The sequence below is a fragment of the Heloderma suspectum genome, chromosome 2 (genome assembly GCF_057233095.1).
Source record: "Heloderma suspectum isolate Gila_16-S chromosome 2, 16-S_ref, whole genome shotgun sequence".
NCBI classification, from domain to species: domain Eukaryota; kingdom Metazoa; phylum Chordata; class Lepidosauria; order Squamata; family Helodermatidae; genus Heloderma; species Heloderma suspectum.
In genome coordinates, this window is record NC_139459.1 from 306,312,794 (window position 1) to 306,338,068 (window position 25,275).

General features: G+C 43.8%; 2 protein-coding genes and 1 long non-coding RNA gene across 4 annotated transcripts in view; 2 read left to right on the forward strand and 1 right to left on the reverse strand.

The window, feature by feature from the left end:
- TXNRD3 (thioredoxin reductase 3) overlaps window positions 1-6,828 on the forward strand; it is a 31,029-nt gene extending 24,201 nt beyond the window's left edge. For both annotated transcript variants that reach the window (XM_084840191.1, XM_084840192.1), the window contains exons 10-16: window positions 101-193; window positions 1,217-1,293; window positions 2,113-2,269; window positions 2,856-2,963; window positions 3,457-3,552; window positions 4,976-5,110; window positions 5,600-6,828. In XM_084840191.1, coding sequence (XP_084696317.1) covers window positions 101-193; window positions 1,217-1,293; window positions 2,113-2,269; window positions 2,856-2,963; window positions 3,457-3,552; window positions 4,976-5,110; window positions 5,600-5,668 — 735 coding nt within the window. In that variant the 3' untranslated portion in view covers window positions 5,669-6,828. The remainder of the gene's footprint in view (window positions 1-100; window positions 194-1,216; window positions 1,294-2,112; window positions 2,270-2,855; window positions 2,964-3,456; window positions 3,553-4,975; window positions 5,111-5,599) is intronic.
- The window catches only part of LOC146354928 (uncharacterized), a 29,032-nt gene extending 17,067 nt beyond the window's left edge, over window positions 1-11,965 (reverse strand). The window contains exon 1 of the long non-coding RNA XR_014788541.1: window positions 11,863-11,965. This is a non-coding gene — a long non-coding RNA (uncharacterized LOC146354928). The remainder of the gene's footprint in view (window positions 1-11,862) is intronic.
- A 5,975-nt stretch (window positions 11,966-17,940) lies between these two features.
- Window positions 17,941-25,275, forward strand: part of LOC146354929 (uncharacterized) — a 154,078-nt gene continuing 146,743 nt past the window's right edge. Inside the window, exon 1 of the mRNA XM_084840190.1 lies at window positions 17,941-18,236. Coding sequence (XP_084696316.1) covers window positions 18,163-18,236 — 74 coding nt within the window. The 5' untranslated portion in view covers window positions 17,941-18,162. The remainder of the gene's footprint in view (window positions 18,237-25,275) is intronic.

Genomic DNA, 25,275 nt, shown 5'->3' on the forward strand with positions numbered 1-25,275 from the left:
ACAATTTGCTAAGGCTAGTATGTCTGTCAAGGTGAAGACTGACAAAGCAATGTTTTGTGGGTTGAGATAAAATGTCTACACCTACGATTGTTCCATGCAGGTTATAAAGTTGGAGGATGGCATGCCTGGAAAACTCAAAGTGATTGCAAAATCCACTGAAGAATCACAGATTATTGAAGGCGAATATAACACTGTAAGCACTCTGCATGCTTGTGTTTGTGTGGATGTAGGGCTGGCTGGTTTTTAATACAGTCTCTAGACTCAGACCAGAGAAAAGGGAAACCAAAATGATCAAGACGCTGAAGCACTTCCTCTATGAGGAAAGGTTACAATGTTTGGGGCTCTTTAGCTTAAAAAAAAAGCAAGTAATGGGGGACATGATAGAGGTGTATAAAATAATGCATGGTGTAGAGAAAGTGGATAGGGGGATGTTTATCTCCTTCTCTCATAATACTAGAAACCAGGGTCACCTGAAGAACCTGAGTGGTGGGAGATTCAGGACAGATGAAAAGGAAGTAGGTACTCCTTCATAAGTGCATAGTTAAACTATGGCATTCCCTATGGAATTTGCTTCCACAAGATGCAGTGAGGGCCACCAACTTGTATGGCTTTAAGAGGAATTAGATCAGTTCATGGAGGTTAAGGCTATCAGTGACTGCTAGACACAGTGGCTTTATGGTACTCCTAGTACCGAAGGCAGTATGGCTCCCAATACCAGTTGTTTGGGACACAAGTGGAAGGGTGCTGTTGTGCTCATGTCCTGCTTGTGGCTTCCATAGGCACCTACCTGGCTGGCCACTGGGAACAAAATGCTGGACCAGATAGGTCTTTGGTCTAATCCAGCAGGGTGCTCTTATCTTTTTATGTCTGGTGCATTTGTACAACAAAACTGGTAACGGGATTGCTCCCTTTGGTCTGAGCAGTGATAGCGTTAAAGAGCTGATTGATGGGGGAGCTTGTTATGAACATTTTGAAATCTATTTTGGGACTCTAAATCAGGGGTGGGGGACCTGTTGCCCTCCAGATGCTGTTAGATTGTAACTCCCATCAGCTCTACCCAGCATATCCAGTGCTGAGGGGAGTCACAGTCCAATAACATCTGGAGGGTCACATTTCGATCCCTGCAAAATGGACTTTTAAAACTATTCGTAAACACTACTTCCTAGAGCATGAGGGAGACTTTCCATACAAGACGGCCATTATTTGTTTTGTGCAGGTTTTGATAGCTGTTGGTCGTGATGCTTGTACCAGAAATATTGGCTTAGATAAAATTGGTGTGAACATCAATGGAAAGTAAGTATTTCAACTCCTTGATTTCTCTCAAGGAGAAATCTTGTCTGGAAATCTGCTTTGTCTTTCTTTCAACAGGTCTCTAGTTCGAGATTTTTCAGAAATTAGTTCTAAAATTATTTATTTACATTTTTATACTGCCCAATAACCAAAACTCTCTAAATATTATAAACTAAAAGTTGTAAACTTTTAAAGGCTGAAACTGGCTATCCCAAGTGCTGTGTCAAAATTAATTTGAAACTAGCTTTTATGCCTGTAAATGCTTACGATTCAATATTGCCAGTTGTTAAGATGCAACACCATTCTTTTCCCATTTAGATACTTACCAAGTTCGTTTTTGTTTTGTTTTACTGACTTAAATTAGCATTACGAACTAAGCAGGAGAACCACATCCTTGAATTAGTTTAATTTGTCATAGTCTGATACTATGAAATTATTTGCCTAGAGCAGCCTTCCTAACCTGGTGTCCTCCAGAAGCTTTGGACTACAACTCCCAGCATTCCTCATCACTGGCCATGCTGGCTGGGATTGGTTGGTGTTGAAGTCCACAAAACATCTGGAGGGCAGCAGGTTGGGGAAGGTTGTCCTAGAGAAACATTTGAAGTCACTACAGCAAGCCTCATTCTTTAGGTAGCCAGATGAGTTGGGACTATTTGAATCCGTGCCCATCACTACATGATGAAAATTTGGCTTGCTGGGTACCAAAGGCTTAGTGGTCCTTGTTAGACAGATAATTGATTGTTCTTTGACCTAGTATGATTGAGTGTAATCAAATCATGAAATTATGATGTTGGGATGCTAACTTTTTTCTTCCATAACAAGGAATGGGAAAATACCTACAAATGATGAAGAACAAACCAGTGTGCCTTATGTCTATGCTATTGGAGATATTTTGGATGGAAAGCTTGAACTTACACCAGTTGCCATACAGGCAGGCAAGCTGTTAGCCCGCAGACTTTTTGGAGGGAGCTCAGTAAAGGTACATGTGTGATATTGGTAGATGACTTTTCCCTTTTGACAAAGTTGGCTTTCTTTCTGAAACTGCCTTTTGGTATAGTTAAGGTGCCTAAAATTTGTTCAAAAACATAGTTATATAAAGTAATTTCATGTTACATTTAGTCCAAACTTAGGAGCTATTGCCTGACTCTACTGCTTATAGCATTGGGTTTAATACTTTCAGTGGAAGGCACAACTGATATTCTGACTGCAGGTCCTGATCCTTGTCCAGCTGCTGATAAAGCAACAGCCATTGTTTCTAATGGCATTGGTTTACTACCCCTTACTCCTAATAAGGAGTGGAAGTGATACATGGGATGTCATCAAAGTAGAATTGGGAAGAGAACTGGGCAAGTGGCTGTACCTCATCCCAGCATCCTCAGGGCTGTTGGGGTTGCTTTGAATCTTAAACGTACATACTTGCATACCTTTGAGAAAGTGTTAAGTGTGCATTGGCTGCTAAAGTATAAACTATCGTTTGTATTTTGGCCAGTGAAACAGTTTCCATTGGCTAGAGTTGTTGGGTTTTTCCATAGTTTTTGAGTTATATTGTATGCTTTCAATTTTAGTGTGATTACATCAATGTGCCAACTACAGTGTTTACACCTCTGGAATATGGTTGTTGTGGATTACCAGAAGAACGAGCTATTGAACAACTTGGACAAGAAAATATAGAGGTGAGACTGAGGTCTTAAAGCTTGTCATTTAAATATAGCGTGTGTGTGTGTGTGGCGTGTAGCCATATCACATTTAACAACTCTAAGCTTTGAGTTACATTTATATGACGGCTAACTGATACAGTACTTAACCATTCCAGAAAAGATCCTCACAAAGTTTTCACTAGTAAGGGGCTGTTGACCTCCCTGTAGAAAGTACCTTTTTGCAATTATTACCTGCTGAAGGTTAACATTTACATGCTATTCAGCCTGGGATACTTCTCAGCAACATGAATGTGTGTAATCCTCATCCCCTTTTTTGGCTGGATAGGGGTCATTCCAACTGCATGCTACTTTTCTGCAAGGGTAAAAGTTTACTTGCTTTGCCTTTCCCACCATTTAGTTCTCCACACAGACATCTCACTTTAGGGAGTGATTTCCCACTTCGTTGTTCAAGTGAGTTGAAGATGCATAAAAGGAAAACCAACTTTAAAATCCTACTTTTCTCCTCTAGGTATATCACACTCTGTTCTGGCCACTTGAATGGACGATACCCAATAGAGACAACAATACTTGTTATGCAAAAGTAATCTGCAATAAGCTTGACAATGTATGTATGCTGCTCTAAACACTTTTCTTATGTGTCTGTGTTCATATTTTTAAAATGTAACAGTCAGATGGCAAATAATGTAGCTCTGTGTGAATTGTTCTGCAGTTGCCCAGGAAGATCCTAAAATGTTTAATGTGAATTAGATCCGGAGCATCCCTTCCATGAATGAAAGAGCTCCTTCAAGGAACTATGGTCTAGTGAATGTTCCTGCTGAAGGAAGTGGGGTGGGGAGAAACTATTTTTGTCACCTCCCACACTGTTCTGGAGGGTCTAGAGCAGCTTTTCAGGGGGCACAGAGGATTGGTGAGGGAAGGAGGATTTGGTGAATATCACCTCCCAGTAGCAGTGTCCCTTCAGCAGACTTCCACTTAAAGGAACATTCTTTCCAAGCCTGTGTAAATTTCTGAAACTTTATTTGGTTCTACTTTAAAATTGAACTAAAAGCAATTTGTGGCTTCCTATTTACTGGCTTATTAGCTGCTGCTTATTGAAGCAGCTCAGCTTCTGAGGCATCCAGTTGAAAATGCACTGGTGATTTAAAACTTAGGGCAAAGGAAAGGAGTCATTCTTGCCCTAACCAGCATGTAACCCCAGGCTGTAATCTAATCATATACACTCCGTTAAAGTAAGATTACCATGCACATACAGTGTAAGCTTGTGAAGTTCCATATATATTCATGTATGCAGATCAAGTCCCACTGTGTCATGGTCGAAGCAAAATCTGGGGCAAAACTTAACTTTATGAAAGATACTGTCACTTTTCTGTAATTTGGATGGTCTTCTCCATGCCTTCTTATTAATTTTCATTAGTGGAGTTAAGGCATCTTGCTCCCTGCTTTCTTCTCCTCCTATAATTGTGGGGAAGATGGGAACCTGTGCCCAATCAGTTCAGCTCTATACTGATTCGCCATGTTCTGTGTTCCTTGGTGTACTGGGCAATAGATCTAAATTTAGATCTATTGCCCAGATCTAAACCACACACATATATTTTTTAAATATGGTAAGTGGTATAAATCTATTAAATAATAACAGTAACAACAGCTTGATTCAGCTGCTGCTACCCAACTCCTCAAACAAGCCGAACTTCAGTTGTGTGTGTTGAATTTTTCCAGGAAGAAAATGCTTTAACATGACACCCCATTAATTCAGCATAAGTATTTTGATACAGCACTTCTCATAAGCAATTCACATATACTAACTCAGAAGTAAGCTAAAAGTGAAGTTAACATGTCGCTGCTGGTTTCAGCAGGGTTAAGTGTTGGTAAACCAAGTTGTTAGCATATCGTCACTATTTATGCGAAACCAAGCCAGCGTTCAGAATATCAGGAGTTACAGGAAGTAAGCAGGTGCCTACAATGGAAGAGAAATACTAACAGAGTAACTTCTCATCTCTTCCCTCTACCCTCACCCATCTTAATCAAAGAACCGTGTGATAGGATTTCATGTTCTTGGACCTAATGCTGGGGAAATTACCCAGGGTTTTGGGGCAGCAATGAAATGTGGCATCACAAAGGAATTACTTGATGAAACGATTGGTATACACCCAACTTGTGCAGAGGTAAGAGTAATTACATTCTTACCTAAATATGTCACTTATGCCACCTGTCTTGCTGTATCTTGAACTGATTTTTCTCTTGTTCACCATAGCTATTTCCTAAGGATCTCCCCTCTTTAAACAAACAGCCACTCCTTGTCCTATTACAGTGATGTGTTGCAGCACTCATTTTCCTTTTCTCTCCACTTCCTCATTATTCTTGTCTAGAGTTATTTAGCACCTGTGCACATTTGAGTCTTCTGGGATACATGTTGCCTAGGAGGCAAGACACTATACATTGCCTTAAACTTAAACAAGGTTTTGGAAGCATGTCTACCATTTTAAGTGTTAAAAGAACCACCATGTTCCTGTTTGTTTTCTTGTAAAGCACAAGTTAACACTGACCTTAAGAGAATGCTTAGTGTTGGGGCTTTATGCATGTGGAATGGTATTGAATGGAGTGTAGATTTTTGAAAAGCATTGATAAAACCCACTTGCTTCATTCTCCCACAGGTGTTCACTACGATGGAAATTACGAAGTCTTCAGGGAAAGATATCACTCAGAGTGGCTGCTGAGGTTAAACCCTGCTGTTTAGCACTGTTTCCTGTTGGCTCTGCTTATCTATATGGAAGGTTTTAAGAAGCATACAACCATACACGGGTAAATGAGTAGTATCTGATTGCAGGACACTGCTACTTCAGCTAGTGCACTTCTGAAACTTCTATAAAATGTAGTGGTGTCTGCAGGAAACAGTAAAACAGCAGGGTAAACTTTAAATCCTGACTTGCTTAGAAAGGCACTCAAGTGTATTTTTGAAGTTTTGGCTCTGAACCTCATCTGGAGGCGAGTCATAGCTGATGATTTCTATGCAACGTTGGAAAAACCTATTCGTCCAGTCAAACTGGTAGACTCCTTCCAGAGGAACTTTTGAATCACACAAGTGAAATTGAATTTTCTTCATTTTAGTGCTTTTGTATGATTGCATCAGGCACAGCTGAATGTATAGTAAACTTTTGCTAGCAACTCCTCTTAACTCAGTTGGGTCACTAGTGCATGTTGTTAATTATTTACATGAATGGTGAAGTTTGTTTGCAGTGTTTATAAATACCCCCATTTAGATAGGCATGCATTGGAAAACAAGTCTAAAACTTAATGCAATATATCCACATATGCATCAAAGCTTGGAGGACACATAATATGGTAATTTTATTTTTACTCTATAGCTGCTTGGTCACCGGAGAAAGTAAAGTCCTCCTAAGGCACACAAGTATCATTTGTATAAATGATAGAGTATTTTGGCAGAACAAGGTTCAACATCTCTGTCATCCCATAATCCCTCCCCCACATTTGACTACTCAAGAAAAATATTTCCATGTGAAGCTGAAATCTGTTCATGGTAATCTTTCCCATTTATGCAATAACCAAATGGTTTCAGCCATAAAAAGGAATGCATTTGGTCTGGATCACTTTTATGCAAATACTTTGAGCTATGTCATAGCAGCAAACATTGATTTGTTGTGCTTTGTAAAATTCCCAATACAGTAAATAGTTCGAAACCATGAATTGCCCTTTGCAGTTTCTAGTAATTTTGAGGATGTTAGGCTTTGGTTACTTAATTTTGTCTTAAGTATGCACTGATATGCTTTATTTCAAAAGCTGCATCATATGAACAGTTCAAAAAACAAACTATTTATGGTGTATCATGGAATTTAAAGTTCAATAAATGAGCAATGCCACATGGTGTTCAGTGTCACATTCTTAAGAAAAATGTAGTTTTGCCAGAAGCAGAGTATGTATTCTTTACAAGTGGAAATCCAGAAAAGCTTACATGATGGGCATGTGTGTGTCATCCTCCCCACCTGCCCTGTTACAATTGAACCATAACTGGTTTATTGTCATGAGGCTCTAGGAGTGCTCTATCCTTTATGGCACTGTATGTCTCTCTGACTTTAGGGGTAGTCAGTTCAAACCTGCTTTAATCTTAACTCTGGGTCAGGGAAACAAGCCAGGACTGTAAACAGCAAATGAAATTGGCTTATTTCCCTAAACAGGGGTGCACAGCCTGTGGCCCAGGGGCTGTATGTGACCCCCCCCCAGGTCTTTACTGTGGCCCCCCATGGGAGGGCCTGACACCGCCACCACCAAATTCCCTGCCACCGCTATACTCCAGCCCCTTCCCCAGAGATCTTCATACAGATAATTCTTTCTCTACCACTGCTAGCAGTGAGGAAAGAGTGATCTGTGGCAGGGTTGCTAAGTGCGTGTGTGTATGCACACATACAGCCCCCAACACCTGAGCCAGTATCACTTGAGGCCCTTGGGTTGTGCATGCCTGCCCTAAACACAGTTTGTGTTTAAGATTAAACACAGTTTGTCTGACTTCGGACACAATAAGCAACTGGTTAATTATAAACAGAAGTAAAAGCTTCTGATCTCTTCGTGGCCGTATCAGAGGAGGAAAGGGGAGCAAGAAGCGCCTGAGCCTCTGGCTCATAAATATAACGTTAAATAGTAGCTTAGCATTGCATCTGAAGGACAGGCTTAAACAGTTCAGCTTTTCTTTAAAATGAAAGTAATAAGGGGGGTAGTTGTCAAATGTTAATTAGTGGGTTAGTAACTCCTTAGAAGTAGAATCTGACACTACTTGCTTGAGTTTTATAACAGCTAATGTATAAAAATGGAACAACTATGAAGGGAAACAAATGCATGGATGAAAACTCCAAAAACTGAAGCTTAAGAATAAAAGCTGCAGTTTTGGTGGAGTAATTGGCACAAAACCTAATTGGGGGGGGGGATATTGTGTTACTGACTCGAAGTGTCAACTTCCTCACATCTTTCAGATGCACAAAGATTCTAAGCCTCTTATGTAATAATCATAACAATGCTACTCAGTGCAGTGCTGTTAACATTCCATAAGCAGGTTTGACCATTGAGATCAAGTATTATGCAGGTTTGGAAATTTGAAGCCATGCACATTGTAGCATGTGAAGCAGGCTTATGTTAAGTCTTGAGTACACTTTGGCTTCACCCAAATTAGTTAAAATGTATTTAAACAAAATTACTCTGGAATAAGTATCAGCAGTGCTGCATTAATGCAAAAGTCATAGGGGCCTGAGCTTTTGGAATTATCCATAAATCAATATGGAAAACACACATATGGTGGTAGCAGCTGCTAATGCATTCAATGCCATAAGGATAACCTCTTCTTCCTGCTGCCTCTGTGTTGCAAACCACTTGCTATTCTAGTAGGTGCCTCGAGCAAGGTACCATTTTTTCCACCACCTGATGTTTTATCAATTTATCAAAATATCTGAGCTATGGAAAAGGATTTGGAGAATACATGTCAATTACATTTGTATTTCTTTAGGTAAACATTTATCACCATAGACCATCAATGCAATTAAATTTTCCCTGCTCACCCTGCTCATGCAAGAATACCAGTGGAATATATTAGTCCCACAGTTATTTTAAACTTGTAAGTTATTTTTGTTGTAATTGCCCAGGCATAATTAAGCACTGCCTACTTCTACATAGGTTGATCAGAGCATATGTTGTTCTGTTTACATAACATAGGTAGGTATTCATTAGGCTAGGTCTCCTCCCTTCATAGATGTATATGAATAACGAGGGTGAGGGTGGGGGCAATGCACACCAGTTCAAAGCACTTCAGTACCAGAAATGGAAAACTGGTGATGGGGTATACTATACTTTGGACTGGGGCACACTTTTTACTGGCGCAAGGTTGTATCCAACCATATCTGTCCACCAATGGAGCAGCATCTGCTAGCAGAATGGATCCCCCACCCTCCCTAAATCTGCTCTATAGTGTTAGGGGGACCTCTCCAGCAGATTTCATGGGGAGGAGGGGAAAGAAAAGTCCTGTTGAGGAAGGAGAAGCCTGCTCGTGAACCATTGGATGTAGCCAATGCTTGCCAGTATCTACTAAAGCAATCTGAAGCAGTTGCTTAATAAAGTAGCCCTGCTATAGATATATGCATAATCTTCACATGAGGAAAATGTGAGGGAAATTTTCCTTCACATCAGGAAAAACTTCCTGACTGCTAGAGCAATACGACAGTGGAACCAATTACCCAGGGAGGTGGTGGGCTCTCCCACACTGGAGGCATTCAAGATGAAGCTGGACAGCCATCTGTCAGGGATGCTCTGACTTGGATTCCTGCATTGAGCAGGGGATTGGACTTGATGGCCTTGTAGGCCCCTTCCAACCCTACTATTCTATGAGATGGTGCTCTTTATCGTATGAATATGTTGTTCACCACTTCCCACCAAATTATTCATGCAGCAAAATAAATGTGTGTTTGCAGTTTATGCAGCTGTAAATTTTGACAAGAAATTAAGGTGGGAAGATATATAGATGTCCTTCACGTTTCACCACTAAGCAATGACATGTCCACTGCAGCTCTGTGTGTAAGCCTTTGTACAGCTTTGCCTTCTACTTGGCTAACTTCTCTCTATTAACTCAGGTAAATAACCAGCAAAAATGCAAAGCTTATGCCCTTATTTGCTAATTATTTAGAGCAGTTACTTTTTCTTTTGTATCTGAGAATATCTCTTCAAAGATATCAGTGAGTACAGGTGAGAGAATGCATGTAAATTCTTATTTCTAGTGGAAAGTTGGGCCTTTTTCCTTCTTTGCTAAGTTTTGTTACCTTACAAATAACATACATTCCTGTGCTTGAAAAACACAAGATGGGCTTCCCGAATGTATATGGCTATAAATTCTTGCCAAGGGTAAGGCCTTCAAAAATCTGCCCAACAGATCCTTTTAGTAGAGCAGCTTTGGTGGCATGTTAGGGACCCAGTCCTGCCTCAAGCAGAGTGGTAAAACTCCCAATGATTCCTTTCCTAGTAACAGCTGATTATGCATAAACAGACTTATTTTGGATTTTAAACATGTGCTGGCACGGTGTGTCTCACATTTCTGGCAATATGTCAACCCCACCGCAATGTAAAGTGGGTGTTTCCCCAGTGACTACCTTAACATACCAGAATCATATTGAACAAAAACTTGACATATCGCTGTGTTAACACGGGTACCCTACAGCGAAGCCAAGATGACTGGTCCTAAGGCTTTGTTTTGTTGTTTATTCGCTCAGTCGCTTCCGACTAGGCATGGCAGAGAATTCCGCCACGGATCACAGTGAGGCCGAATGCACTGCCAAACTCCGTGGCGGAACGGCCTGCCCCCCTGCGGATCTCCCCCCCCCCCGGGACGAGACTCACCTGGGGCGGCCGGTCTTCTGACCGGCCGCCGCTGCCATTTCCACTCTTGTAAAAGAAAAACGTGATAGGCTACATAAAGATTTACGTAGCCTATCATGACTCGGTTTAAAAAAAAACACGACGTGATAGGCTATGTAAATCTTTACGTTCCCCTTGATTTTTGACGTCATACTCTTATGTAAATATTTACATAGATTAAGAGAGCAAAAATAAGGAACGCAAATGGCGGCGGCCGTAGCCGCCATTTGCGTATGCGGTTGTTGGGGGTTTTTTACCCAGAGCCCTCCGCGGCCGGAAATCCGGCTGCGGACAGCTTGGACCTGGCTGGCTGCTCCGTGGAGCTGCTACAGAGCACAGCCAGCCTAGGAGAATTCCGGGGGGGGGGGGGAGGAACGCCCCCCCCCCATCAACATAATCCGCGAACAGGTGACTTTCGTACATCCCTACTCCGTCTCTCTGTGACTTCATGGACCAGCCCAGCCAGTGACCTGTCGGCCGTCGCCACCCCCAGCTCCCCCAAGGTCGAGTCCGCCACCTCCAGAATATCCTCCATCCATCTTGCCCTAGGTCGGCCCTTCTTCCTTTTGCCTTCCAAGGCTTTGTATCACAGAGGTTTTAAGATTTTAGTCGGATTTTCGCGTCGGAGGCGGAGCTGCCTCCCGACGGCGCTACAGCAGAGGTGCTCCAGAGAGCCCCGCAGGCGCCCTTCTCCCACTGCGGTAAACGCCCGCCGCCGTGGGGAGCGGCCGGCGAGGTTCTTCAGCGCAGCCCCCACCGCTAGCGCCGCCGCTCTCTTGAGGGCCGGCCACGCCAGACGCCCGTCTCGGGGGGGGGGGGCCCTTCCTCCGAGCCAGGCGTTGTGGGACGGGAGGCCCTGGAGTTCGCCGTTGCAGGCGGCGGGAGATCTGGCGCGGGCACCGCACGCGATCTGCTGGCTTGCGGGCCAGCCTCGCGCCATCTCTAGCCCCGCTGTTGCCGCATCCGTTCCGCCGGGACCCCGCGCGGCCGCCCCTGCCCACGTGCTTGCAAGAAAAGCGAACGCGTCAGCAGAAGCCCGCGCGCGAAGAGAACGCCTGGCTCCGACGCGCCGGCAAAGCCGGAGCGGCCCTCCTTGCCGTCTGCTGGGGCCGGCGGGAAAGGAGAGCGCGGCCTGCGGGAGCGTCGCAGTGCTTGGTCTGGCGCCATGCCAGGGCTGGGGCTCTAGGGAAAGCCATCCTGCCCGCCTAGCAGCCGGCGACAGAGCATTGCCACCGGCGAGCCAGCGGGGGCGGCCAGTCGGGCGGCCCCTCCCTCCCGGACCTGGCCGGGCGAGTTCTCGGTGAAGGAGCCGCGCTCCTTCGACGGAGGCTTTCGAAGCCTGAGGGCTGGCGGTTGCCCGCTCCCTTGCCCGGCCTTTCCTTGTCCGGTGGCCCCGCCTTACGGTTACCCCGGCGGGACCCCTTCCCTTAGCAAGGGCGGCCTAGAGCGCTGGCCGCGCCGTCGTCCCCGGGGGAGGCAAGCGTTTTTCCTCCCTCCCCGCCCCCCTTTCTACCTTTTCCTGCCGTTAACATCCCCCGGAGCCTCCTTCCTCGCCGCTGGCAGTTGCGCCCGTAACTGCAACAGGCTCCATCCTCTGAAGGCCGCCCTTGAGAGAGAAACGCAAACGGTCCCTCCCCTCCCCTCCCCTCATGCCTTCGAAGCCAGAGCTGACCTTTTAGTCCGCCCCGCTCTTGGGGCAGAAGGAAAGTCGAGTCATCCGCTCTGACGAAGAACGTGGGGGATGGTGAGCAAGCCCGCCCCCCCGCGCCTTCCCCTCCCCTCCAGTGGGCCGTAAATCCTGTTAGCGCCGCTGCTGCTTTGGGAACTGTGGAACGGGGCGCTACTTGCTGATCATTGTCATCATGTTCCTGTTGTCGCTGTTGCTATTTATTATTACATAGAGCAAAGAACAGGACACGCCCATACCCTAAGGGGCTTACAAAACGGACACGGAAACAACAGAGGAAAGGGAAGGAAACAGAGGCAGGGTGACATAGGGGAAGAGTATGTGATTGTTTCAATTGCGCATATTTCGGCTTAGTTACAATAGGGTAACACCTCTAAAAGCAGTTGTCTTTTTTTCGTCAGAAGAGTGGTGCTGCATCAGACTGAAGGAAAGCTGCTCTAGTGCAGTATATTTTGACCAACAGTGGCCAGCCAGATGCACCCCGGAAGCCCATGAACAGGGTACAAAGGCAACACCTGCCCTGCCCAGAGGTTGACCCCTCAGCAACAGTTATTCAGAGCCCCATTGCCTTTGAACACCGTGGTTCAATTGAGCTATCGTAGCTGATAGCTGTTGATTGATCTGTCCTTCATGAATTTGGCTAAAGCCCTTTAAATGTAATCCAAACTAGTGGCCATCACTACATCTTGTGACAGCAAATCCTATAAATTAATAGTGTAAAGGGGAGCATCCTTTTGTTTGGCATGAATATACTGCCAGTCAGTTCCACTGAATGATCCCGAGTCCCAGGATTAGGGAGAGGGAGAAAAACATGCACCTCGTGTGGCGCAGAGTGGTAGGTGGCAGTATTGCAACCGAAACTCTCCCCATGACCTGAGTTCGATCCCAGCTAGGGGTGCACGAAAGTCACTTACCTGGTCTCGCAGCTTTTCACGGTGTGGGGGAGGCGCTTCGCTGCTCTCCCCCCGAAGTTCAGGCTGGGGGGGGGAGGCTTCCCGCCTCGCCCGGCCGAAATTCAGGCCGGGGGGGGGGAGGCTTCCCGCCTCGCCCGGCCGAAATTCAGGCCAGGGAGGAGGTGCCTCGCCTCGCCTGGCCGCGAAATTAAAAGTTAAAAAAAAAACGCCCCTGTGATAGGCTACGTGACGATTAACGTAGCCTATCACGGCTAGATCTGCAAAGTCAGCCGTGATAGGCTACGTTAATCGTCACGTAGCCTATCACGGGTGACTTTAAAAAAAAAAAGCGCGTACGGATAATGGCGGCCCCCATAGGGAGCCGCCATTCACGTTCCATATTTGGTCGCTGTAGTCTACGTAAATCTTTACATACGCTACGGCGAAAATAAGGGCAACGCAAATAGCGTTGCCCTTATTTTCGCCGTAGTCTACGTAATCTTTACGTAGACTACAGCGACCAAATAAGGAATGGGAATTTTTTTTAAAGTCACCTGTGATAGGCTACGTGACGATTTACGTAGCCTATCACGGCTGACTTTGCAAATCTAGCCGTGATAGGCTACGTTAATCGTCACGTAGCCTATCACGGGGGCGTTTTTTTTTTTCTTTTATTGGAATGGCGGCGGCAGCCGGTCGAAAGACCGGCTGCCGCTCCCACCCCGGACAAAGACCTGCCGAACCGCCGGCTGGACCCGCCGCCTGGAGGGACATTCGGGAAAGGTAAGTTCCGTCCCGGGGGGGGCGGGGGGGCGGAGAATTTCTCCCCAAAACTTGTTCGGGGGCCGAACACGGCACTCGGCCCCCCGAAGTTTCGGGGAGAAATTCTCCACCATCCCTAATCCCAGCAGAAGTCGGGTCTCGGGTAGCTGGCCAGGTCGACTCCGCCTTCCATCCTTCCGAGGTCAGTAAAGCGAGTACCCAGCTTGCTGCGGGAAAGGTATTCACGACTGAGGAAGGCAAGGGTATAGTCTGCTATAGTCTGCCATGAAAACGCCAGCACAGGCAGCGTCCCTCTAGGGGTCAGTAATGACCCGGTGCTTGCACAGGAGGAAACTTTCCTTTTCCTCTGCCATTAAGGATAGAATCCTACGCATATTTAGGCCGAAAAACATGCATAGGATTGTGCCCTAATAGTATTTTCAGTCTTTAACATCATACCCTCCACCCTTCGTTGTCTTATTTCTGAATTAAATATTTCTGAATTAGGATCATGGTCATTTTATTTTCGGTCCTTTTCCTCAAATAGTTTCCATTGCTTAATTGTTAAATAGAAGAGCCAAAGATTCAACCTATGGAGAAGTCACATCAAGTGACCCGGAACTCATATCTCTTCATTCCATGGATGCTGGGAAAGGGATTTGGTTGTCATTTCTGTGGGCTGCTTTACATGATACTCTTCCTAATATGGATTGTAATATATTTGTATGAACATCATCGTCCTTAAATACATGAATTTTCAGCAGGCATTTGCCGAGTTGATTATTGTATTGATTTTCTGGAAGGCACATTTTAATGTTACTTTTATCTGCAGTTGCTGTCTTTTATTTAAAAAATTGTTTATTTTCTTGTTTGTTTTCTTGTTTTAATATTTATTTTAAGCCACCTTGAGTATTTTTCTAATACCAAGTTTTGGTATAAATATTTAATGTTAACAATAACATTGACAAAAACACACCACAACCTAGATGTTACAGTGCAATGTTTTTCGTGAGACTAATCTATGTCTGAGGAATTAATGTGAAAAACACATTTTAAACTTTGGTTTGGTTTGGTTTTTACAAAGAAAACAGTTTGCATTAAATAATCCTAATTTGGCCCTGAGTGGTAAAGGAAAGCAGCAATCTGTATGTGCTGAAAAGTCTAGTAGTAGTAGTATTTCAAAAGATTTGTGCTTGAACCCTGGCATTGGAGAAAAGCCAGGTCCTGTTGTTCTGGGCTCAAATTATGACCTTGCTTGAATATCCTTATAGGTTCTCCCACAGAGTAATATTTGTTTCCCATTTATTTTTCTATTCAGAGCCTCACAGAAAGAGACACTGAACTCCCTTAGGTTTGGTGCTGTTGCAAAGAATGGCCAGGGAAAGGAGCCCAGTAGGGAAAGGAGCAGGTCAGCTAAAAGACCAGTGGGCTGAGGTAGTAAGGCAAGGATACACTGGTAACCCTAGCAAGGGGCTGATTGGCTGGCAAAATGGCAGATGGAGACCTTCATGTACTTGACAGATGTGACATAAAGCCAAGCAGAATGGGTAAAGAGGAACAGCTTTCAGGCCTCAGAGTTTAAGGATGCAATCCTATGCATGTTTCTATCTTAACTTGCATAGGATTGTGCCTTAAAGGTCTGTTCGTGCACTGGTACCATTTTCACATTTTGTCTATAGAGTATTTATGCCTAAGGCTGTTCCTGTAACATCTCTGTCTCCTTGTCTTATCTTGGTTGGGTCATCTGGAGATTTTATTCTATATGTACCTTCTCAGCGCACTGCAGTTTGTATTGCATAGGTAAATCTGCAACAGCCTAGTAAATAGAAAATTTGGCTTTGGGGCAAGATAGTTGAAGTAATGTCTGCTTGTTCCCGTCCAGTTCTTAAGATGATTTAGCATGCTACATTTCTCCTTTATCTGGTTTTTATTTCTTTCACAAAACATTATTCTGTTCCATGCCATCATTCTTGGATTTTAAATGTAATTTATTGATGTTTAGCCACCAAAGTAAAGTTCTTCCTTTGGAAATTACCGGAGCTGCTCCCTTAATTACTTAAAAACATCTCTATAGTGTTCCGAATCACCATTGGCTTAAGGGAGCAGGAAACTGGGAAACCTGCCCACTTCTTTTATAACTGATGGAAAGTGCTTTTTGATCAGACTGTACTTCCAATCTCTTCTTGATGAAAATGTCAGCCCAGTGTGGCAGCTGTGAAAAAGGCAGATTCCATGCTGGGAATAATTAGGAAGGGAATTGAAAATAAATCTGCCAGTATCATACTCCCCTTATACAAATCTATGGTGCGACCACACTTAGAATACTGTGTACAGTTCTGGTCACCGCACCTAAGAAAGGATATTGTAGAGTCTGAAAAAGTGCAGAAAGGGGCAACTAAAATGATCAAGGGGCTGAACGAACTCCCCAATGAGGAGAGGTATGGACAGCTGGGATTGTTTAGCTTAGAAAAAAGGCAAGTAAGGGGGGACATGATAAAGGTGTACAAAATTATGCATGGTGTGGAGAAAGTGGATAGGGAGACATTTTTCTCCCTCACAATACTAGAACCTGGGGTCATCCCATGAAGCTGATGGGTGGGAGATTCAGGACAGATAAAAAGAAGTACTTCTTCACACAGCACATAGTTAAACTATGGAATTCACTTCCACAAGACATAGTGATGGCCACCAATTTGGATGGCTTTAAAAGGGGATTGGGCAAATTCATGGACGATAAGGGTATTGATGGCTTGTAGTCCTGATGGCTATACGCTGCTTCCAGTATCAGAGGCAGTAAGCCTATGTCCACCAGTTGCTGAGGAACACGAACGGGAGGGTACTGTTGTACTCAACGTCCCGCTTGTGAGTTTACCATGTGCAGGTGGTTGGCCACCGTGTGAACAGAATGCTGGACGAGATGGACCCTTGGTCTGATCCAGCATGGCTCTTCTTATGTTCTTCATTTAGTAGAGAAATAATACAACCAAAAGAAATGAGTATATCTATGAGGTACTAAATATTTAAAGTGACATTTGTATTGTGTCCTTCATCCAAGGAGCTCAGTACAGCAAATATGGACTTATCCAATTTAATCTTAACAATAACCTGTGACGGATGTTGAGCTGAGAGATAGTGACTTGGAGAAGGCGAGTGAACTTTGTGGCAGAGTAGGAATTTGAGCATGGCCTACCCAACACTCTTATCCACTGACCTATAACACTGCTGGTTCTATTCAGACAGTATTTAAAAGTGAAACATACTTTGGACCCATATTTTGCACAAAAGACTGTTATTGTAGTCCACGTATTGCTCTTGTATGTAGAGGCCTGTCCACGTAGTTTACTGTTTGCCCAGGATACTGATATGACTATATCCAACCGTCTAAAGGCATAGTAGTTTTTGAGATATGTGATTCGCATGCTTAACTGGCAGAGAATTCTGTAAACACTGATATTTCTTTCACCAGTTACACTTAACCTTCCCCCCGCCCATATATGTAATGAATTTCCTCTGTGCTATGAGTAGCTGTCATTGTAATTATTATTATTTATTATTTAAAGGCATTTGTCATCAGAAAGGGGAGGGACCGATTTCCTCCTCCCCCCTCCAGCTCCTTGTGCCATCTCCCTTGCTGTTCTGAAGGGCCCCCCCAACCCTCCAGAGAAGGTTTGAAGGGTATAGGAGACAGTGAATAGTTGAAAATCACTTCCTTCCTGTTCTGCATATGGATGTCTTTGATCAGTGTGTTGGTGGGTGGTGGGAATGACACCAGTTGGATACTACCTGAAGCAAATAACTGCTAAAAGTTCAGGCTTCCACCAGCATCTATTCTTAGAAAATGCTGATCTTAAGGGGCTGGATTCAGAATTTGCCCCCATGACAATGGAGAGGCTCCTTCTGTCTGTGGAGGGATTCTGATCCAGCAAAGCATTTGTGCTAGTGGAACAAGGGAGGAGGCGATTTTTACCAATTCCCCCTTCCCCTGCAGCCCCCTATGTCTCCTGAAGATCTGCTTGGGGGTGTTAGGGGATGGTGCTTGCAGCTGCAAGGGTATAGGGTAACTGGCTGAAATCTCCTTTCCCCCACCAGCTGGAGCATCCTGAGCAGAACTCCACTCAGGGTACGCTCCCACTAGCAGGTGCGAACTCTTAACACAATGTCTATACTATAGTTCGTCCTTCATAAATCAGGGAATAAGATGTGACTACTTAAAAAACTGGTTTTGAGGCTTAATTCCTAAACTGAAATCATCATAAATAAATTTGAAAATTTCATGGAAAAATGATACATACAAAATATATTCACACAAAATCCAGAGTATTTTTAGAAATGGGCTTTTTCATTTCGTTATGTAACTTAATGTTTTTAGTTTTTAATTTCAGAGAAATGCTTTATGGGTTAATAATATAGAAGATTCTCCTGTACCAGAAAGTTAAGATTCTTCTACACTTACTAGCAAACAACTTTGGAGATGGAAGTAGATCAAACAATTACCAGCGCTATTAAAAAGCCGAAAAAAAGAGGTACCAGGAGTAAGAAGAAAAGGTGAATTTGCTTTTGTTTTCTGTTTGGGTGTTTGTCTGAATTTAACTTTGAATACATTTAATAGGAATGCATCCTTGCTGCCACATTCTAAATAGAAAGGGATCAGTATTCAAGCCTAAATTGAAACCATATCCTCTAACCTGAAAACCCTTTAGAAGTGTGAAAGTTGGCATTTAAATACATTTTCAAAGGCTTTCGAGTCCTAAAACATTCCCAAATATCACCATTTGAAGTTTGGCCTGGTATAAATATACCGCCATATAGTTGAGCATGGCTGGCTGGGAAGTGCTAGAAGTTGGAGGACTTTTTTCTGTCTAAACTTGAATAGATTGTGCCCTTAATTAGGAGAATACTACTTTCTAGACATTTCATGGGTTATAACTGGAGTTTGTAACAATTTAAATGGGGTGGGTGCTCTCCACATAGCAGTGCCATGGCATTATGTGCAATACTGTTTGCTTTACCAAATGTATTCCTTGTTTTAAATGCAGCTTCAGTACCTTTCAGTTCAATCTTATACATGTGTACTCAAAAGTAAAGCCTGTTGGGGTCAATTGGATTTACTTCCTGGTAAGTGTGTATAGGATGGCAGCCTTAGAGCGCAATCCTATGCAGATAGATGGCTGCCTCCGAACTTGGAGGCAACCACCTATCCAATGCAGGGCAGGAGAAGCACGGAGCGGATTGTTCCCTCCATGCTCCTCCTGCCCTGCATTTTGGGCTAGACAGAGTGGGGAGGAGGCTGCTGTAGGATGTATCGTACAGGAATTTCTGCCCGCTCCGGCACCCCTCCCCCCGGAACGCCCCGTTTTGGCCACTCTGCACTCCTCTTGTGAGTGTGGAGCACGAGGTTTCTCCGCGCTGCCTGAGAGGCAGTGCGGAAAGAGGAGAAAGGTCAGTTCTCCAGGAACCACCCTCAGAGCACGGGCTGCAAGATCAGTTCCCAGAAAACAAGATATCTTATGGCCATCTAACCACTGACTAGCGGCCATAGGATTGCTCCCTTAATCTCCTTTTTGCTTTTCCCGTTATACAATTCTGGTTTGCATGTAACAACAGCCCAGAGTATAGATTGAATCATGGCTTGTTGTTGAATCATGGGTTGTCATTATGTATGAACCTTGCACTGTGCTTTAATTATGGGTTGTTAACCAAGAACATTCCAGAGTTCACAACCCAACAAAAAAGCTATTGGTTCTCTTCCTGGGTTGTTTGTGATTAGCAATCCATAGTTACACCATAATGCAGGGTTCGCATGTAATGACAGCCCACGATTCAACAACAACCTGCAATTCAACGGCAATCCATACTTGGCCCATCTTCTGGGTTTTCTTGTATGAACCCAGCCATAGTCTGGATTTTATGAACTCCTCTATTAGGTGTATTTGGGAAATCCTGTTTTTTTCAGCACAGAAAAGGATGACCTTCATGTCCCTCCTAATTCCACATGGAGGTTAATCTCTATGTTGTGAAGGAGTGTGCAATTCATATATGTATGGTGGGATTAATTATTGGAGCTACACATATACAGGGGTTATGAGGACTACAGTTTGTGTACAGTTAATCTAACTGACAGAAAGACCCACAAACAAGCAGCAGCTGAAGGCAGCTGCAGTAAAGGCCTGGCAAAGCATCTCGAGGGAGGAAACTCAGCATTTGGTCATGTCCATGGGTTCCAGACTTCAGGCAGTCATTGACTGCAAAGGATTTTCATCCAGGTATTAAAGGCGATCCTTAAGTTTGAAATGATGTTGGTTTGTTCCATTACTTATGAGCCACCAACGACAGGTGTGTGTGTATGCCACTGGCTGTACTTTCTGAATGGGTAGTGCCCCACTTTTGTCAAATCCCTTGAATTACAGCTGAAAGTCCTGACTTCGCTCCCATCTGGGTGTGTTTCCTTTCAACTTCGATGTGGTGGTATACAGAGGCCAACTGCCAAAACAGTTATCTTGTTCCAATATTTCTGGCCTTGACTGTATATCTTTTGTGATATGTTAGCTTTTATCTGTTCTTTCTGATTGCTAACTTTCCAGCATAAAGACTCAGCATTTAGTTTGAGATGTCATCTGGTGCTTTTCTCATTCTGATTACTAATCACTTTTGTTATATGTACTGGAGGATCAGATGAAACAGTTTCTATGAAGCCATAATCTGGCCCATAATAACTTGTCATTATCTACAATTAGCAGTAGTATGGTCCTCCAGCTATGAAACAATTTTTCTTCAAATTAAGTTAACTAAATATATAATTATCCTGATAGTTATGCCAATTCTACCCTCCAAAAATCTGCTTTGGAGAGTAAAATCAGCAAAAGTCTGCCCCACCCTAATTTTGCAACAATTCCCATTAGATTAAATGCCTTCTGTGGACAGAAGGAGCCCTTCTTTTCATGGTATATGTAGTTGCAATCCAACCCATAAAAATTATACTTTTGGTATTTTGCGACTCTGCACATGGACATCACCAGATGGTCAATATCGAAATCAGATTGATTATGTCCTTTGCAGCCAAAGATGGAGAAGCTCTATACAGTCAGTCAAAACAAGACCTGGAGCTGACTGTGGCTCAGATCATGAGCTTCTTATTGCAAAATGTTGGCTAAAATTGAAGAACGTAGGGAAAACCACTAAACCATTCAGGTATGACCTCAATCATATCCCTTATGAATATACAGTGGAGGTGAGGAATAGATTTCAGGGATTAGACCTGATAGACAGAGTGCCTGAGGAACTATGGACGGAGGTCCGTAACATTGTTCAGGAGGCAGCAACTCAATCCATCCCAAAGAAAAAGAAATGCAAGAAAGCAAAGTGGCTGTCTGATGAGGCTTTACAAGTAGCTGAGGAAAGAAGGGAAGCGAAAAGCAAGGGAGAAAGGGGAAGATATATCCAACTGAATGCAGAGTTCCAGAGAATAGCAAGGAGAGACAAGAAGGCCTTCTTAAATGAACAATGCAAAGGAATCGAGGAAAACAAAAGAATGGGAAAGACTAGAGATCTCTTCAAGAAAATCGGAGATCTCAAGGGAACGTTTTGTGCAAAGACAGGCATGATAAAGGACAAAGAAGGCAGGGACCTAACAGAAGCAGATGAGATTAAGAAGAGGTGGCAAGAATACACAGAAGAACTATACAGGAAAGCTCTTAATGTCCCTGATAGCCATGTTAGTGCGGTCACTGAACTTGAGCCGGATATCCTCGAGAGTGAAGTCAAGTGGGCCTTAGGAAGCATGACTAACAACAAAGCTAGCGGAGATGACAGTATTCCAGCTGAGCTATTTAAAATCCCAAAAGATGATGCTGTTAAAGTGTTGCACTCAATATGCCAACAAATTTGGAACACTCAACAGTGGCCACAAGACTGGAAAAGGTCAGTTTACATTCCAATTCCAAAGAAGGGCAATGCCAAAGAGCGTTCAAACTACTGTACAATTGCGCTCATTTCACATGCCAGCAAGGTGACTGATGCTCAAAGTCCTACAAGCTAGGCTTCAGCAGTATGCGAACCGAGAACTACCGGAAGTACAAGCGGGGTTTCGAAGAGGCAGAGGAACTAGAGATCAAATCGCCAACATTTGCTGGATCATGAAGAAAGCAAGAGAATTCCAGAAAAACGTCTATTTCTGCTTCATTCTCTATGCTAAAGCCTTTGATTGTGTGAATCACAACAAACTGTGGCAAATTCTTAAAGTGATGGGAGTACCAGACCACCTTACCTGTTTCCTGAGAAACCTGTACGAGGGTCAAGAAGCAACAGTAAAAACCAGACATGGAACAACCGATTGGTTCAAAATTGGGAAAGGAGTACGACAAGGCTGTATATTGTCACCCTGCTCATTTAACTTATATGCAGAGTACATCATGAGAAACACTGGGTTGGATGAATCACAGGTCGGAATTAAGATTGCCGGGAGAATTATCAACATCCTCAGATACGCAGACGATACCACCCTAATGGCAGAAAGCGAAGAGGATCTAAAGAGCCTCTTGTTGAGGGTGAAAGTGGAGAGTGCAAAAGCTGGTTTGAAACTCAACATTAACAAAATGAAGATCATGGCATCTGGCCCCATCACTTCCTGGCATATAGAAGGGGAAGAAATGGAAGCAGTGACAGATTTTACTTTCTTGGGCTCCAAGATCACAGCAGACGGTGACTGTAGCCATGAAATCAAAAGATGCTTGCTCCTTGGGATGAAAGCTGTGGCACACCTAGACAGCATAGTAAGAAGCAGAGACATCACCTTGCTGACAAAGGTTCATATAATCAAAGCTATGGTTTTCCCAGTAGTAACGTATGGCTGTGAGAGCTGGACTGTAAGGAAGGCTGAGCGCCAAAGAATTGATGCTTTCGAACTGTGGCGCTGGAGAAGACTCTTACAAGTCCCCTGGACTGCAAGGAGGTCAGTCTATCCTAAAGGAAATCAACCCTGAGTGCTCATTGGAAGGACAGATACTGAAGCTGAAGCTCAAATATTTTGGCCACCTAATGCGAAGAGAAAACTCCCTGGAAAAGACCCTGATGCCGGGAAAGATTGAAGGCAAAAGGAGAAGGGGACGGCAGAGGATGAGATGGCTAGATAGCATCATCGATGCAATGAATATAAACTTGAGCACACTCCGGGAGAGAGCAGAGGACAGGAAGGCCTGGCGTGCTATGGTCCATGGGGTCACGAAGAGTCGGACACGACTGAACGACTGAACAACAACAGCAATTTCACCCCAAGATCGGATTGTTAGAATATTTTTCTGCCTTTGTTTCCCTCTTTCTAAAATGAAAATAATATATCAATTTCTCCAATTAAAAAAAGTTTCCCTGCATTTCTCTGGATTTTAAAGTATGTGTTTACAATACAGTATTAATTCGTCTCAGTTTAAACACAAGTAAGAGAACAGTGATAGAAAAGTTAATTGCCCTGATGTACACAAGGTTGATCATGTCTCAGAAACAGGAATCTGTGTGGATTGTACTTTTAGATCAGATTTGTTCATACAGAAGGATAGTGTACTGGGTTTGTGTGGAAATCCTGCATCCAGAATCCAGGGGTACACATCCGGTGGGCCTTTAATGATTCCAAACATTCCCCTTCCCTCCGTAACAACGACCAGTGTAGTTGAAACTGACAACACTGTTCATTTCTTAGGCAGTGCTATCTTCATGCTACAATGTGCAAGGAGCTTTAGTTTGGGAACATTGTGGTTAATATTTAAAAAGATAATATTCCAAATGTCCAATCCTATGCTTCAACATTCAGGAGTAAGATCTGATGGCCCTGCTCAGACACACATTGGGGAAGAGTGGTTAGGCTAACTATGGTGCAGGGTGGTTAGCGCTAACCACGCTGAGAGCCCCTGACACCTGTGCAGGTAATCACAACCCGCAACATGATTAGCCTAACCATTCACTAACCACCATGGTTACTGCAAAACTCTGCAATCCTCCAGACAGGTCACCATGCATCTCAGTGGAGGAAGCTGCTGCGGGTGGCCATTTTGGGGCCTCAGCAGAGGAAGATGCTGCAGATGGCCATTTGGGTGCCTCAGTAGAGGAAGCTGCTGTGGACGGCCATGTTGGTGTTCGATGCTGTACCAGCAGCCATCTTGGAGCTTGGTGCCACAGTAGCCACAGGCGGCCATTTCACAGGGGCTGGGGGTTGGAGGTTTGGGGGCAGGGGTGCCATTTGAGGCAGGGATGACACTGCTTGGCCAGTTGCCGGGCAGTTGGGGATGTTTTCCCTTATTGCAATGGACACAGGTGCTTGTGCCTGGGAGTGCTAAGTGCTCAAGGTCACTGTGACAATAACAGCAGTATGGGATCGAAAGCATCTTCCCGCGTGCTTCTTCAGTTTTTGTACTGCGAGTGGGGACAGAGAGCAAGTAGGCTGGCTCTTGGCTGCCATGTCATGTGTTGCTAGGTAGATTTTGACCATGGAGATCTGGAGCACTGGCAGGAGTGGCTGGGCTGATTTTAGCTGCTCTTGCTGCAGAGCTCTATGGTAGCACTCAGTTAACCACTAGGACCTGTTCAGACATCACCCTAAACCATCATGGTTAGCTCAAAAACTGTAACCATTATGGTTTAGCGTGATGCCTGAACAGGGCCATTGAGTTCAATAGTTCTTATTCCTAATTAAATATGCATAGGATCACAGCCTGAATACTATTCTACACTATTAAAAGCTTCGTTATATCTGAAAAAATTCCTGAGCAGTGAACAGTAAAACAAAATATCAAAATACAAAGGAATAAAAACACTTAAAATCAAGTTATAAAATAAAATTGTGGCTAATCATTCAGGGAAAGCTTCCTTAAATAAAAATGTCTCTAGCAGATGCTGAAAACAAAGCAATGCTCATACATGGCTGACATCAGCTGGCAGGGTATGTCACAGAGAGGGAACCAGTATGGTAAAAGCTGTATTCTGAGTGGATTCTGAACAGACCTCAGGTCCATGAGGAACCACCAGGTTCATGGTTGGATTCTTATTTAAGTTTCAGTAGCTTACATAAACAGTTCTTGTTGTTAAAATTAATGCTTGTTTATCCTTTTAATGAAAATGGAAATAGAAATAACTTAGGATCATGTGAAAAATCACAGAGCAGTCATCCTATATTCTAATTCAGTTTGTTGAGTGCCATTGCTTAAGTAGCAAAAATGGCAACAACCACACTCAAGATGGAGGTATTGGCAGACTTAGGGTAACACTGAGGTTTGCAGAAGTATAAAAATCTTTAGAAGAAATAACCTGGGGAGGGGGTCAGGGAACTCCAAAACAGCTCAGTGAGGATTGCATGCGCTCAGTACCCACGGAATGCTGAGAGGAAAAAAACCCTGAAAACTGGGTGACAGGGGAAATGGAATGGAACAGCTGGAAAAGGAGAAAGCACGAAGAGACATATAGATATAAAAGGGTAGCAAGAATCATTTAATTGCCTGGATCGATCATTTCCTGGTTCACACCATTTTTAAATGTCACCAGGGATAGAAGTGAGAGATGAAAAAATCTAAGTTTTTAATATAGCTGGGATTGGGCACCAGTG